Raw genomic sequence first — 12,196 nt, 5'->3', positions numbered from 1 at the left:
CAGTGTGCTGCCCTCTATATACCCTCTCATGAGCAACTTTGTTAGGGCACTCTAATTTCCTATTCCGAGCTCACCTCAAAATATAAGCATGCTGCTCATCCCTCTCCGAAAAGCTGACGATCTCACACTTCACTTTGACGAGCATCTCAGCTATCTCATCTCTGCAAACAATGACACGATTTCAACTATTATTTATTTTCCACAACAATAAAATACAAAATTGCACCTGTAGATGAGTAAAAGAACGGTAAGAGTGTCGTGGTCGAGTGGTTTAAGGCGCTTGGATGGAGATGCGAAGGTCGAGGGTTGGAATCCCGACACGGCACTAATATCCTTTGGCAAGATATTAACCTGCACTTGCTACTCTCCACCCAGGTGTCAAATGGGTACCCGGTAGGATGCGGCCGTCATTGTTGGTCAAACAGCTTGTGAGCGTCAAGTAACGCCCGGCTGGAATGCTCCCCAGGGAGTGGAGATTGTGCACACATTGTGTGCGGGCAAGCACTGAATCCACTGCCCGGGTAATAGTATATTTGTAAAGCGCTTAGAGACATTTGTATTAAGCGCTATATAAAAATTAGATATTATTATTAGGATGAAAAACTGCTAGAATTACATAATAATAAAAATAATAACAATATTTATGAAGCGCAACATATCTCTAGAGATGCTCAAGGCGCATACAAATAATTTAAATTAATATTCAACATACGATTAAAGAACAATCAAAATACAAAGTCATTAAAGGGAAAGTCCACCCCCAAAATAAGTTTGTTTCGATAGAGGCAGAATAATAAGAAAATCAGGTGAGTGAAAGTTTGAGCAAATTCTGAATGAAAATAAGAAAGTTATGAATTATTGAAGTTGTGATCTATCAAATACAAATTGGCAACTCTGTGACTTATTATACGAGCTCTCCTTCATTTGCTTTGTGCATAATATTCCATAAAATCATGTTTTCTTCGTTATTGATGACGGAATATATATTTGTTCCTTGCAGGGGGAGTATAGAAACATATTTGCAATTATTATATTTAGGGTGCATGTATGGTTGAAATTTTTCTTGAGGGAAAATGAAAATTTTAGATTTTTTTAGTACTGAGCAAATGGAAGTTGAGCTCGCATGATACGTCATAGACTTGCCAATTTGTGTTTGATTGATCACAACTTCAAAAATCCTAACTTCCTTATTTTTAATCGGAATTTGCTCAAACTTTCACTGACTTGTTTCTCTCATTTTTCTACTCCTATTAAAACTAACTTAATTTCAGGGTGGACTTTCCTTTAATAGGTGATAATAATATTACTACTAATGATGATGATGATAATGATGAAAGTACTCACAATACCAATTTATTTCTCTATTTTGCACACATATCACCTCCCCCCCCCCCCCCAGGAACAAACGGAGTTAAGTCTTTTGCCAATTCTGCTAGTTGCTACGGCAGGCAGCCAGTGAAAATGAATTTGTTTGATAAAATTATGGAAATGCAAGTACTACTTCAAACAAACAGAACTTTGTCATTCCTTGTTCATTTTTCCTGATTGAGGTGTCATATGAAAGGGCAGAGACTCAACTTTCTAGAAATGTGATTTTCTCTTTGAAATTCAGATACCGTCCGCCAAATGATTTTTTTTGTTTCCTCTCTTCAAATTCATTTTAATCACTCATGCGTGAAGTATGCATCATATAAATGGCATCAAATGAAAGAGGAGGGTCTAAGCTTTCCAAACATGTGTCATTTATTAATTATAAATGTGAATAAGTTATGATAAAACATCGATAATTCTCGGTTTCGTTTTTTCTGGGACGCACTGTATTATTACAATTTAATTACATTTTGGGTGAATTTAAATTGTCACAAAGCAATAAGTTGACATTAAGTGTTGAAAGATTTTGAATAGCCTGTTTTATTTTGGCTGAATTTAAATTGTCACAAAGCAATAAGTTTACATTAAGTGTTGAAAGATTTTGAATAGCCTGTTTTATGTCTTTTTTTTTCTTGGAAGAACGGTTGGGGAAATTCAAAAATGGTTGGGAGAATTTACTGTTAATCACTGTTAGAGGGTGTTGCACAGTGACGCCTTCAAAGAAAACCATAGATATCTTTGTGGTTTGAGCATTTTCTTTGATTATGAATAGCAGTCCTTAGGAATAATGACCCTTTTGATTAATGACCCTTTTATCAACTCATGAATAGCAGTCTTTATAAATAGGGGCAGAACCCGATCTGTTATACACAAAAGAGGCTACATGATGTATGTAAAGCAAATCGTTTTCCCTCTTTCTATCCTTACCTTGGTATGACCCTCAGGTCACACATCTTCTGTCTTTTAGTCTCTCCATTTTCTAGGGTGATAGGTTCAAACCATAGCTCCAGGAGCTTCTCTGTGCCCTCGTAGTGTGTCAGCTTACCGCCCTCATTGTTGACCTTACCACTGCCCTGATCCATGATTGCATGATAAATGGAGCCACCAGCCTTTAGTGGGTTAGACTGCTACCTGCAAATACATAGAAGTAAACAAAAGGTAAGGTTTGGTGGGTTCTGCTACCTGCAAATGTATAGAAGTAAAAAAAAAAAAAAAAAAAAAAAAAAAAAAAAAAAGGTTTAGCACAGTAGCACTAAATTCATGAACTATGGGGCTTCCTAAGTTCAGGCACATTTAACAACAACAAATCACGAATGTGATATTGCTCCATGAATCCTCATATTGCTCCATGAATCCTCATATTCTACAAAAATTATTATTATTATTATTATTATTATCCTTGCTTATATAGCGCCTAACACTTACTTTATCAGAAGTCTCTAAGCGCTCTACAATAATGCAGCATAATTACCCTGGCTTTAGCAGTGCAGCTGTTATGCGCGCTGCGTTTCAAGGAAGAAATTCCTACCACATAGACAGCTACAATGTACATTAATGGGTGCAACTGGTTAATTATCATCAGAAGAATTCTGGTGATATCACTATCTCAAATTTCGATGTTGCGGATCGGGATACGCTCAACCGAAGGAAAACTAACATCAACTGATAGATGATATGTCAAGAATCCATAAAAATAATTCACAATATTTCACAAATTAGATGTAGGTACACAAAATCAGTCAAATTTACTGTTTTAGAATACTTTTTTTACAAGCCACAGCTGCTAAAACTCAAATTAACACTGAAGTGACCGAACAGGTCAAAATCTTCCAGAGAAATGATGGGCTTTCTTAATGATTAAGACCAGTTATGGTCATGCGTTGGCATTGTGAAAGAAATGTTGTGGAATCGATCAGAAAAGGTTGATCATCTAATATATATTAAAGTATTGTTGTGTACTGCAAGGTTCTGAAATCATCAAAATGATAAGAAATTTGGCCCAGTCTTGGTAAAGTTACAAGCACTGTACACAGAAAGATGTATATGGGACTACGCCACACATGCACAACACGTGCGTTATATCTATCAGGTCCAAAAAGATACAATACTTTACCAAATATATCAATCAGTAGGCGGTTTCTCGGTAAAATTTGTATCATTACGTATAAGTCAACACATACGGTATTCGTTCACATGATTGGTAATAAAAGCTTCCATTTCATTTTTTGAGAGGGGGGCATTTCCAAAAATCTTTAAATGATGCTTGAACGATCTTGGTATCAACATATGGGGAATGAGGTAAATAACACCATGATGTCATTTCTCAACTGCATTGTCTGTGGGACGGGCTTTCAGTGAATTGGAGAGAAAGAACTCAATAATGATCCGATAACATAACAATAGCAAATCTTTGTTGGCTGCTACGGTACGATCGGACAGCTGAAGCACAGCTCACATGCATGCAATATCTAGTTCTAGATGATCTCTTTCACTAAGCTGTATAAGCCTGTACACTGAATATAAGGCTACCCTACAGGCCACACTGGGCCGCAACATTTTTAAACCTAACCTAGCCATCCTAACGATACTTATTAATATTTGAATATATGAATATTTGTGTTGGGTACGATGTGGTGGAGATCTAACCAGTGGCAGTATGTAATGCCCGCAACAATGGTCATGATCAAGTTATGACCTACATGTAGTAGGGTGTCTGATCGCGCACCCAATGTTGTGTGCTAAAACCCTTCCCATAGAGATTGTACGCTTCCCTATGTGGTCTACGTGCATTGCGCGACCATCCCAAATTGGTCAATGATTTTATGAAAAAATTTGAAATTCAAACCTTTATAACAAATGATCCTGAAGGTGAAACTCAATAAATGAGGTGTCATATGAAAGAGCAGGTTTTTCTCCATATTCCCCATCGGGGGCCACCCCCAGAATTCTAAAAATATCTTGGTCAAAACAGCGATTGAAATGTTGTTTGCATCCTAGCTCCAAAATTTGCCACTTTCCTGAGCTGCTGCCCCGCGGCTTAAGCAGGGCTAGACGTAAGGATAATATCCAGATGCTTTTTTTTTCGCTAGCCCCAAGGGATCATTTGTTATAACAGTTTGAAAATACCCTTCCCACATTTTTGGAATCAGCTAATTAGGGAGGCGTGAGCTCCGCTCAGTCCAAACCATGGTTACATCGCGTAACATGTGCGCTTATAGTGAATGAAAGTGTGGGTGGCCGTTCCCGCCATAGAACCCGGAAGTGAATACACGTTGTAGTCAATGGCAATATCGCGGAGACAGTCTCCGCGATATTGCCATTGACTACAACGTGTATTCACTTCCGGGTTCTATGGCGGGAACGGCCACCCATACTAGTCAACGGCACATATCGCGGAGACAGCGTGGCTCAAGCTTGCAAGTTGCGCATTGGCTGAGCAACTTGCGTACGATATGCATACGCTTGCATATCGCGCGATACAGCTGTTTGGCTAAATTTAGCAAAACAACATAACTCTGCGTGTACGTCTTTTTCGTCGATTCTGAGCAAAATGCTATGAATATTTCAGCGTTTTGAAGGGGCTGTATCTTTTGATAGAAACATCGGCGAGACTTGAAATTCAAAATGTATTATTCTGATTACATTTTTAATTCAAATATCAAACAAAAATGGTGAAAAACGATCCCAAATTGAAAATTGAAAAATCGTTCAGACACCCTACATGTAGTAGGGTGTCTGATCGCGCACCCGATGTTGTGTGCTAAAATACCTCCCATAGAGATTGCACGCATCCCTATGCAGTCTACGTGCATTGCGCGACCATGAAAATTGGTCAATGATTTTATGAAAAAAATTGAAATTCAAACCTTTGGGGCTTGTGATCCTGAAGGTAAAACTCAATAAATGAGGTGTCATATGAAAGAGCAGGTTTTTCTCCATATTCCCCAAAGGGGCGCACCCCCGAAATTCTAAAAATATCTTGGTCAAAACAGCGATTTAAATGTTGTTTGCATCCTAGCTCCAAAATTTGCCACTTTCCTGAGCTGCGCCCCCCGGGCTTATGTCCGGCTAGACGTAAGGAAAATATGTATGCACTTATTTTTTCGCTAGCCCCAAGAGATCACTCGCCCCAACAGTTTAAAAATACCCTTCCCACATTTTTGGAATCAGCTAATTAGGGAGGCGTGAGCAGGCGCGGATCCAGGGGGGGGGCCGAGCGGGCCTTGGCCCCCCCCCCCCGCAAAAAAAAAAAAAAAAAAAGAGAGAAGAAGGAAAAGAAGGGAGAAAGGGAAAAAGGAGAAAAAGGGAAAGAAAGAAGAGGAAGAAGAAAAGTAAAGGGGGAAGAAGGAGATCGGGGGGGGGGCCGAAAGGGCCTTGCCTCCCAGGCTGTTAACCCCCCCCCCCCCCCCCCCAATCAAAAAAAAAATAAGAGAGAAGGAAGGAAAGGAAAAGAAAAAAAGGAAAAGAGGAGATATTGGCGTACTGATAGAGGGGGGGGGGGGGGCTTGGGGGAAATCAAATTCAAACGTGGTTTATTTCTGATTCCACAACGGTGTATTACAAATAATGCTGAAATGACATAATTTCCGAAATTTTTCCTCATTTTTTAGTAAATTATACGTTTGTATGTGTTTGTTGGAAAATAAAAAAATTCCTAAATTTACAACCAGGCAAAAAATATGATTCTTGAGATTCCTACATGTCAGGGCCCGAGGTACGGCGGGGATCGAGAGCCTCGAGGCATCAAAATATGCTCATCTGACCGTGATTAAATGCCTAAAACCCCTAAGCTTCCGGGGGCTTTGCCCCCTGGATTCCATCTAGGGCCCTACGGCGGGCCCTTAGATGATCATCTGACGGTAATTTAATGCCTAAAACCCCTGATTTTTTGGGGCTCCGCCCCCTGGACCCCACGCCAAATAGTGACTTGCCAGTGTCACAAAATAATAAGGTATACACAAAAATATGGCCACCTGACCTTAATTAAACGCCTAAAACCCCTGAGCTTCCGGGGCCGGCTCCGCCGCCTCGACCCCACCTCTTTGAAATTCAGACAAGGATTAAAGAGTATAGAGAACGGTACAACGCATCGTTTTCTTTCTCTAATAATAAAACGTCAAAGCCTCGCGCAGGAGGGGAGGAGGGGGGGGGGGGACTGAATTGAGACGAGGATTCAGAGGCGAGAACGGTAATACGAATCTTTAATTATTTGATGAAACGTAAAAGCTTATGCGCTTCGCGCGGGATGGAGGGGGAACTAAATTCCGATGAGGATTATTTTCGAGAACGGTACAATGAATCGTCTTCTTCTCTAATGATTAAATAAAACGTAAAAGCTTCCGCGCTTCGCACGGGAGGGGGGGGGGGGGGAACTGAATTCAGACGAGGATTAAGAGTCGAGAACTGTACAACAAATCGTCTTCTTTCTCTAATGATTTAATGAAACGTAGAAGCTTCCGCGCTTCGCGCAGGAGGGGGAGGGGGACAAACTGAATTTAGACAAGGATTAAGAGTCGAGAACTGTACAACGAATCGTCTTCTTCTCTAATGATTAAATGAAGATTAAAAGCTTCCGCGCTTCGCGCGGGAGGGGGGGGGGAAACTGAAATCAGACGAGGATAAAGGGTCGAGAACTGTACAACGAATCGTCTTCTTTCTCTAATAATTTAATAAATCGTAAAATTTTCCGCGCTTCGCCCGGGAGGGAAAAACTAAATTCAAACGAGAATTATTTTCAAAAACGGTACAACGAATCGTCTTCTTCCTTCAATAGTTTAATAAATTAAACTTCAAAGCTTCCGCGCTTCGCGCAGGAGGGGAGGGGGGCTGATTTTAGACAAGGATTAAGAGTCTTGAACTGTTCAACGAATCGTCTTCTTTCTCTAATAATTTAATAAATCGTAAAATTTTCCGCGCTTCGCGCGGGAGGAGAAAAAACTAAATTCAGACGAGATTTATTTTCGAGAACGGTACAACGAATCGTCTTCTTTCTCTAATAATAATATAATGAAACGTCAAAGCCTGGGAGGGGAAACTCGCCCCCCGCATTACGTCACTGTTGTTCACCATAATGTACCAATATTTGGCTCGCATAATTTCAAATTTGGGCCACCCCCCCTAAGAAATCCTGGATCCGCGCCTGCCCCCTTGAGCAAAAAAAAAAAATGATTTCGAGTGCAATTACGGTTCCCCGTCATGTGCCCAATCGACAATTGTTTAGGGTATTATTTCGTCATGCAACAAAAATGAGTAAGGGTCTTAGGGATGTAATTTGGTTTTAGGCTGGGTTAGGAGTAGAGGTTCAGGGTTCAGGCGCGGATCCAGGGGGGGCCGAGCGGGCCTTGGCCCCCCCCCCCCCCTCCCCGCAAAAAAAAAAGAGAGAGAGAAGAAAGGAAAAGAAGGGAAAGGGAAAGAGGAGAGAAAGGGAAAGAAAGAAGAAGAAGAAGAAGAAAAGAAAAGGGGGAAGAAGGAAATCGGGGGGGGGGCCGAAAGGGCTTTGCCTCCCAGGCTGTTGACCCCCCCCCCCCCCAATCAAAAAAATAAGAGAGAAGGAAGGAAAGGGAAAGAAAAAAGGAAAAGAGGAGATACTGCCGGACTAATAGGGGGGGGGGGGTCTGGGGAAATCAAATTCAAACGCGGTTTATTTCTAATTCCACAACGGTGGATTACAAATAATGCTGAAATGACATAATTTCCCTGATTTGTCCTCATATTTTAGTAAATTATACGTTTGTATATGTGTTTGTTGGAAAATGACAAATTCCTAAATTTACAGCCAGGCACGAAATATGATTCTTGAGATTCCTAATAGTTAACTGCCAGTGTTAAAAAATGAGGCATAAAAATATGCTCATCTGACCGTGATTAAATGCCTAAAACCCCTAAGCTTCCGGGGGCTATGCCCCCTGGATTCCACCTAGGGCGCTACGGCGGACCCTTAGATGCTCATCTGACGGTAATTTAATGCCTAAAACCCCTCTTTTGGGGGATCCACCCCCTGGACTCCACGCCAAATAGTGACCTGCCAGTGTCACAAAATAATAGGTATTAAGAAAATAATGATCATCTGACCTTAATTAAACGCCTAAAACCCCTGAGCTTCCGGGGCCGGACAAGTTATCAAAATTGTGTTTATATGACCGCAGGCGCGTAGCCAGGGGAGGGGGGGGGGGCGGTCCCCCCCCCAAATCGGAAGAGGACGTAGGAAGTAAAAGGAGCAGACAAATAACATCTTTGAAATTCAGACAAGGATTAAGAGTATAGAGAACGGTACAACGCATCGTCTTCTTTCTCTAATAATTTAATGAAACGTCAAAGCTTCGCGCAGGAGGGGAGGGGGGGGGGACCTGAATTTAGACGAGGATTAAGAGTCGAGAACTCTACAACGAACTGTCTTATTCTCTAATGATTTAATGAAAAGCTTCCGCGCTTCGCCCGGGAGGGGGGGGGGGAAAACTAAATTCAGACGAGGATTAAGAGTCGAGAACGGTACAACGAATCGTCTTCTTTCGTTAATAGTTTAATGAAACGTCAAAGCTTCCGCGCTTCGCACAGGAGGGGGAGGGCGGCTGAATTTAGACAAGGATTAAGAGTCGAGAACTCTATAATGAATCGTCTTCTTTCTCTAATAATTTAATAAAACGTAAAATTTTCCACGCTTCGCGCGGGAGGGGAAAAACTGAATTCAGACGAGGATTATGAGTCGAGAATGGTACAACGAATCGTCTTCTTTCTTTAATAGTTTAAAGGCACACTGCCATACTTGTAGCTACTTGCTCCCTCTATATAGAAAACTTCCCAATCGGTGCCTGTTGGTCCCCCATGATCCTCTTTTTCTTATGTTAAATGAGAGCTGAGTTAATGAGATAGCCACCTGTCACAGTGACCTCGATGGCTCTCTGTGTGGTCTAATACCTTCTGGCCCAGTAGTGGTGACGGTCTTTAATGAAACGTCATAGCTTCCGCGCTTCGCGCAGGAGGGGGGCTGAATTTAGACAAGGATTAAGAGTCGAGAACTCTACAACGAATCGTCTTCTTTCTCTAATTATTTAATAAAACGTAAAATGCTTCGCGCGGGAGGGGCAAAACTAAATTCAGACGAAGATTAAGAGTCGAGAACGGTACAACGAATCGTCTTCTTTCTTTAATAGATTAATGAAACGTCAAAGCTTCCGCGCTTCGCGCAGGAGGGGGGCTGAATGTAGACAAGGATTAAGAGTCGAGAACTCTACAACGAATCGTCTTCTTTCTCTAATAATTGAATAAATCGTAAAATTTTTCGCGCTTCGCGCGGGAGGGGCAAAACTAAATTCAGACGAAGATTTTGAGTCGAGAACGAATCGTCTTCTTTCTCTTATAATTTAATGAAACATCAAAGCTTCTGCGTTTCGTGGAGGAGGGTGGGGAAAACTCGCCCCTCCCTGCACCGACCCCCCCCCCGCATTACGCCACTGTTGGTCACCATTACGTACCAATATTTGACTCGCATAATTTCAAATTTGGGCCCCCCCCCTAAGAAATCCTGGATCCGCGCCTGGGCGTGAGCTCCGCTCAGTCCAAACCATGGTTACATCGCGTAACATGTGCGCTTATAGTGAATGAAAGTATGGATGGCCGTTTCCACCATAAACCCCGGAAGTGAATACACGTTATAGTCAATGGCAATATCGCGGAGACATCTCCGCGATATTGCCATTGACTATAACGTGCATTCACTTCCGGGTTTTTTGTGCGACGAACGCTAACCATACTAATCAATGGCACGTGTCGCGGAGACAGCGTAGCTCAAGCTTGCAAGTCGCGCATTGGCTTAGCAGCATGCGTACGATATGCATACGCTTGCATATCGCGCGATACAGCTGTTTGGCTAAATTTAGCAAAACAACATCACTCTGTGTGGACGTCTTTTTCGTCGATTTTGACCAAAATGATATGAATATACCAGGATTTTGGAGGGGCTGTATCTTTTGATTGAAACATCGGTGAAGCTTCAAATTTGAAATGTATTATTCTGATTACACTTTTTATTCAAATATCAAACAAAAATGGTGAAAAACGATCCCAAATTGAAAATTGAAAAATCGTTCAGACACCCTACATGTAGGTAGTCCTTCATTTACGGTATATAGATTAAGCTTCCCGATTTTTCTCGCAATGTTATTTATTTTGGGTTAGACTATATATTTTAGGGTTATTTATTTTAGGTAAAGATAGCTTTGCACTTGTAATTTTGATTTTGGATGAAATCTCATCATTTGATAACTTATCGCATCAGATTCTGTGTGCGTGCGTATCATATGACTAGCACATCAGCCATGACGTATAGTCTAGTCTATACTCTATAGTACAGTGTAGATCTAGGTTCCTATTCATTGAGCCGATCAAATGCAGCGGTAGGATGGCTAGCTTAGCTAGTCAGAAGTCAGAAGTCAAAACAAGGTAAAGGCTATAGATCTAGGCCTAAAGCATGTTGTAGGTTTTCACACTCCAGCAAAGCAAAGAGACTCAATGTTAATGCCAATTGACCTCTAGCACTGCACTACGTGTTAACAGGCAGCATTTGAATACATGAATAGTCAATACACCCATAACACACAGATGGAAACAATCATGCCGATGCGGCTGATCGGGAAGTTTGACAGTGGACTCATTATTTGAATTTTGTTAATTATTCTTTCTAACATCAGAAAGTTGAAAAAATTGTATTTCACTGCTATTTAAGTGTCATCAATCGTCACTAAAGTACCGATTTTGAGTGAAATCAGTTGAGTTTTTTTACAGTGGTGTTTGAAATGTTGAGAATCAATAGCACAGTTTTTAATACACAGCCCGGATAGTAATGCACCTATGTGTGGGTTTTCATGCATTTGACTGCCGATATCGGAAGACTTCTAAATTCTGAGTTTGCCCAGACTGATATCACTGCCCACGTTACATTAACGTGGGATTTCAATGAGCGAAGGTATAATTCACAACCACGCCGCGCCGCGTATTCGTATACTAATGATCATCATTAAAAAAAAATGATGATTTTAGAGAAAATTGGCGAATTAAGAACTCACCTAAATGAACAACATGAACTGGATCCCGTATGTTTGCGTAGCGTGTGGTACCTGTCTCGCTATTCGTGCACGGCCACACGAGGGCGCTTTACACATTATCTTTCAAAGAGATTCGATCATACCATAGAGATATATAGTAGTTATATATCTCTATGGATCATACACGTATGTTGGAGTAGACATTATCAAGCAAATAGATTCGATCAATCTGGATTATAGAAAATAGGCAAGAAGAAAAGGAATTAGCGGGGGAAAGGGGCACTTTAACACTTCACTTCAGAAAATGGGACAACTTCCACAGTTTAGGACGGCGAGGCAAATACTTCTTTCTCAGACTCACTATTTTTTTATATCATTTGGTCATAAGGAAAAGGAAGAGACAGGATTTCCAACAAATGTGTAAATGTGAAGGGAGTGGGGTTTTGTTGAGCTTTGGAATGAAGGGGGGAGGGGGATATGTAGGTTTGTATGTGTGTCTGAGTATATGAGCGTGTGTGGTGTGTCTGTCTGTCTGTCTGTCTGTGCGTAAGGATTTGATTTATAATATTCATTCAGTATAATTAATTTGAAATCATGTATTTTTCGAAGGATGTACAATTTTCTTTATATTTTGATATGTTATGTAAATCAATGAAGCTGTATGTGTTTTTTTTTAAATATTTTGTACTGAATGAATACAATACAAAAATGCTAGAAGAAAAAAAAAATATCCGAGCTAAGCTCAAGCCAGATGCAAATAAATGTAAACTTAAAGACAAAAAAAA

At 40.8% G+C, this 12,196-nt stretch overlaps 1 protein-coding gene across 1 annotated transcript in view; it reads right to left on the bottom strand.

Moving 5' to 3' along the window:
• Positions 1–11,526, bottom strand: part of LOC756698 (S-adenosylmethionine decarboxylase proenzyme) — a 29,684-nt gene extending 18,158 nt beyond the window's left edge. Inside the window, exons 1-3 of the mRNA XM_030994741.1 lie at positions 11,433–11,526; positions 2,299–2,502; positions 75–161 (exon numbers count right to left, since the gene is read on the bottom strand). Coding sequence (XP_030850601.1) covers positions 75–161; positions 2,299–2,453 — 242 coding nt within the window. The 5' untranslated portion in view covers positions 2,454–2,502; positions 11,433–11,526. The remainder of the gene's footprint in view (positions 1–74; positions 162–2,298; positions 2,503–11,432) is intronic.
• Between the last annotated feature and the right edge of the window lie 670 nt (positions 11,527–12,196).

The sequence above is a fragment of the Strongylocentrotus purpuratus genome, unplaced genomic scaffold, assembly GCF_000002235.5.
Source record: "Strongylocentrotus purpuratus isolate Spur 01 unplaced genomic scaffold, Spur_5.0 spur5_scaffold_21, whole genome shotgun sequence".
In the NCBI taxonomy this organism is placed as follows: domain Eukaryota; kingdom Metazoa; phylum Echinodermata; class Echinoidea; order Camarodonta; family Strongylocentrotidae; genus Strongylocentrotus; species Strongylocentrotus purpuratus.
This window is presented reverse-complemented; position numbering and strand designations above follow the sequence as displayed.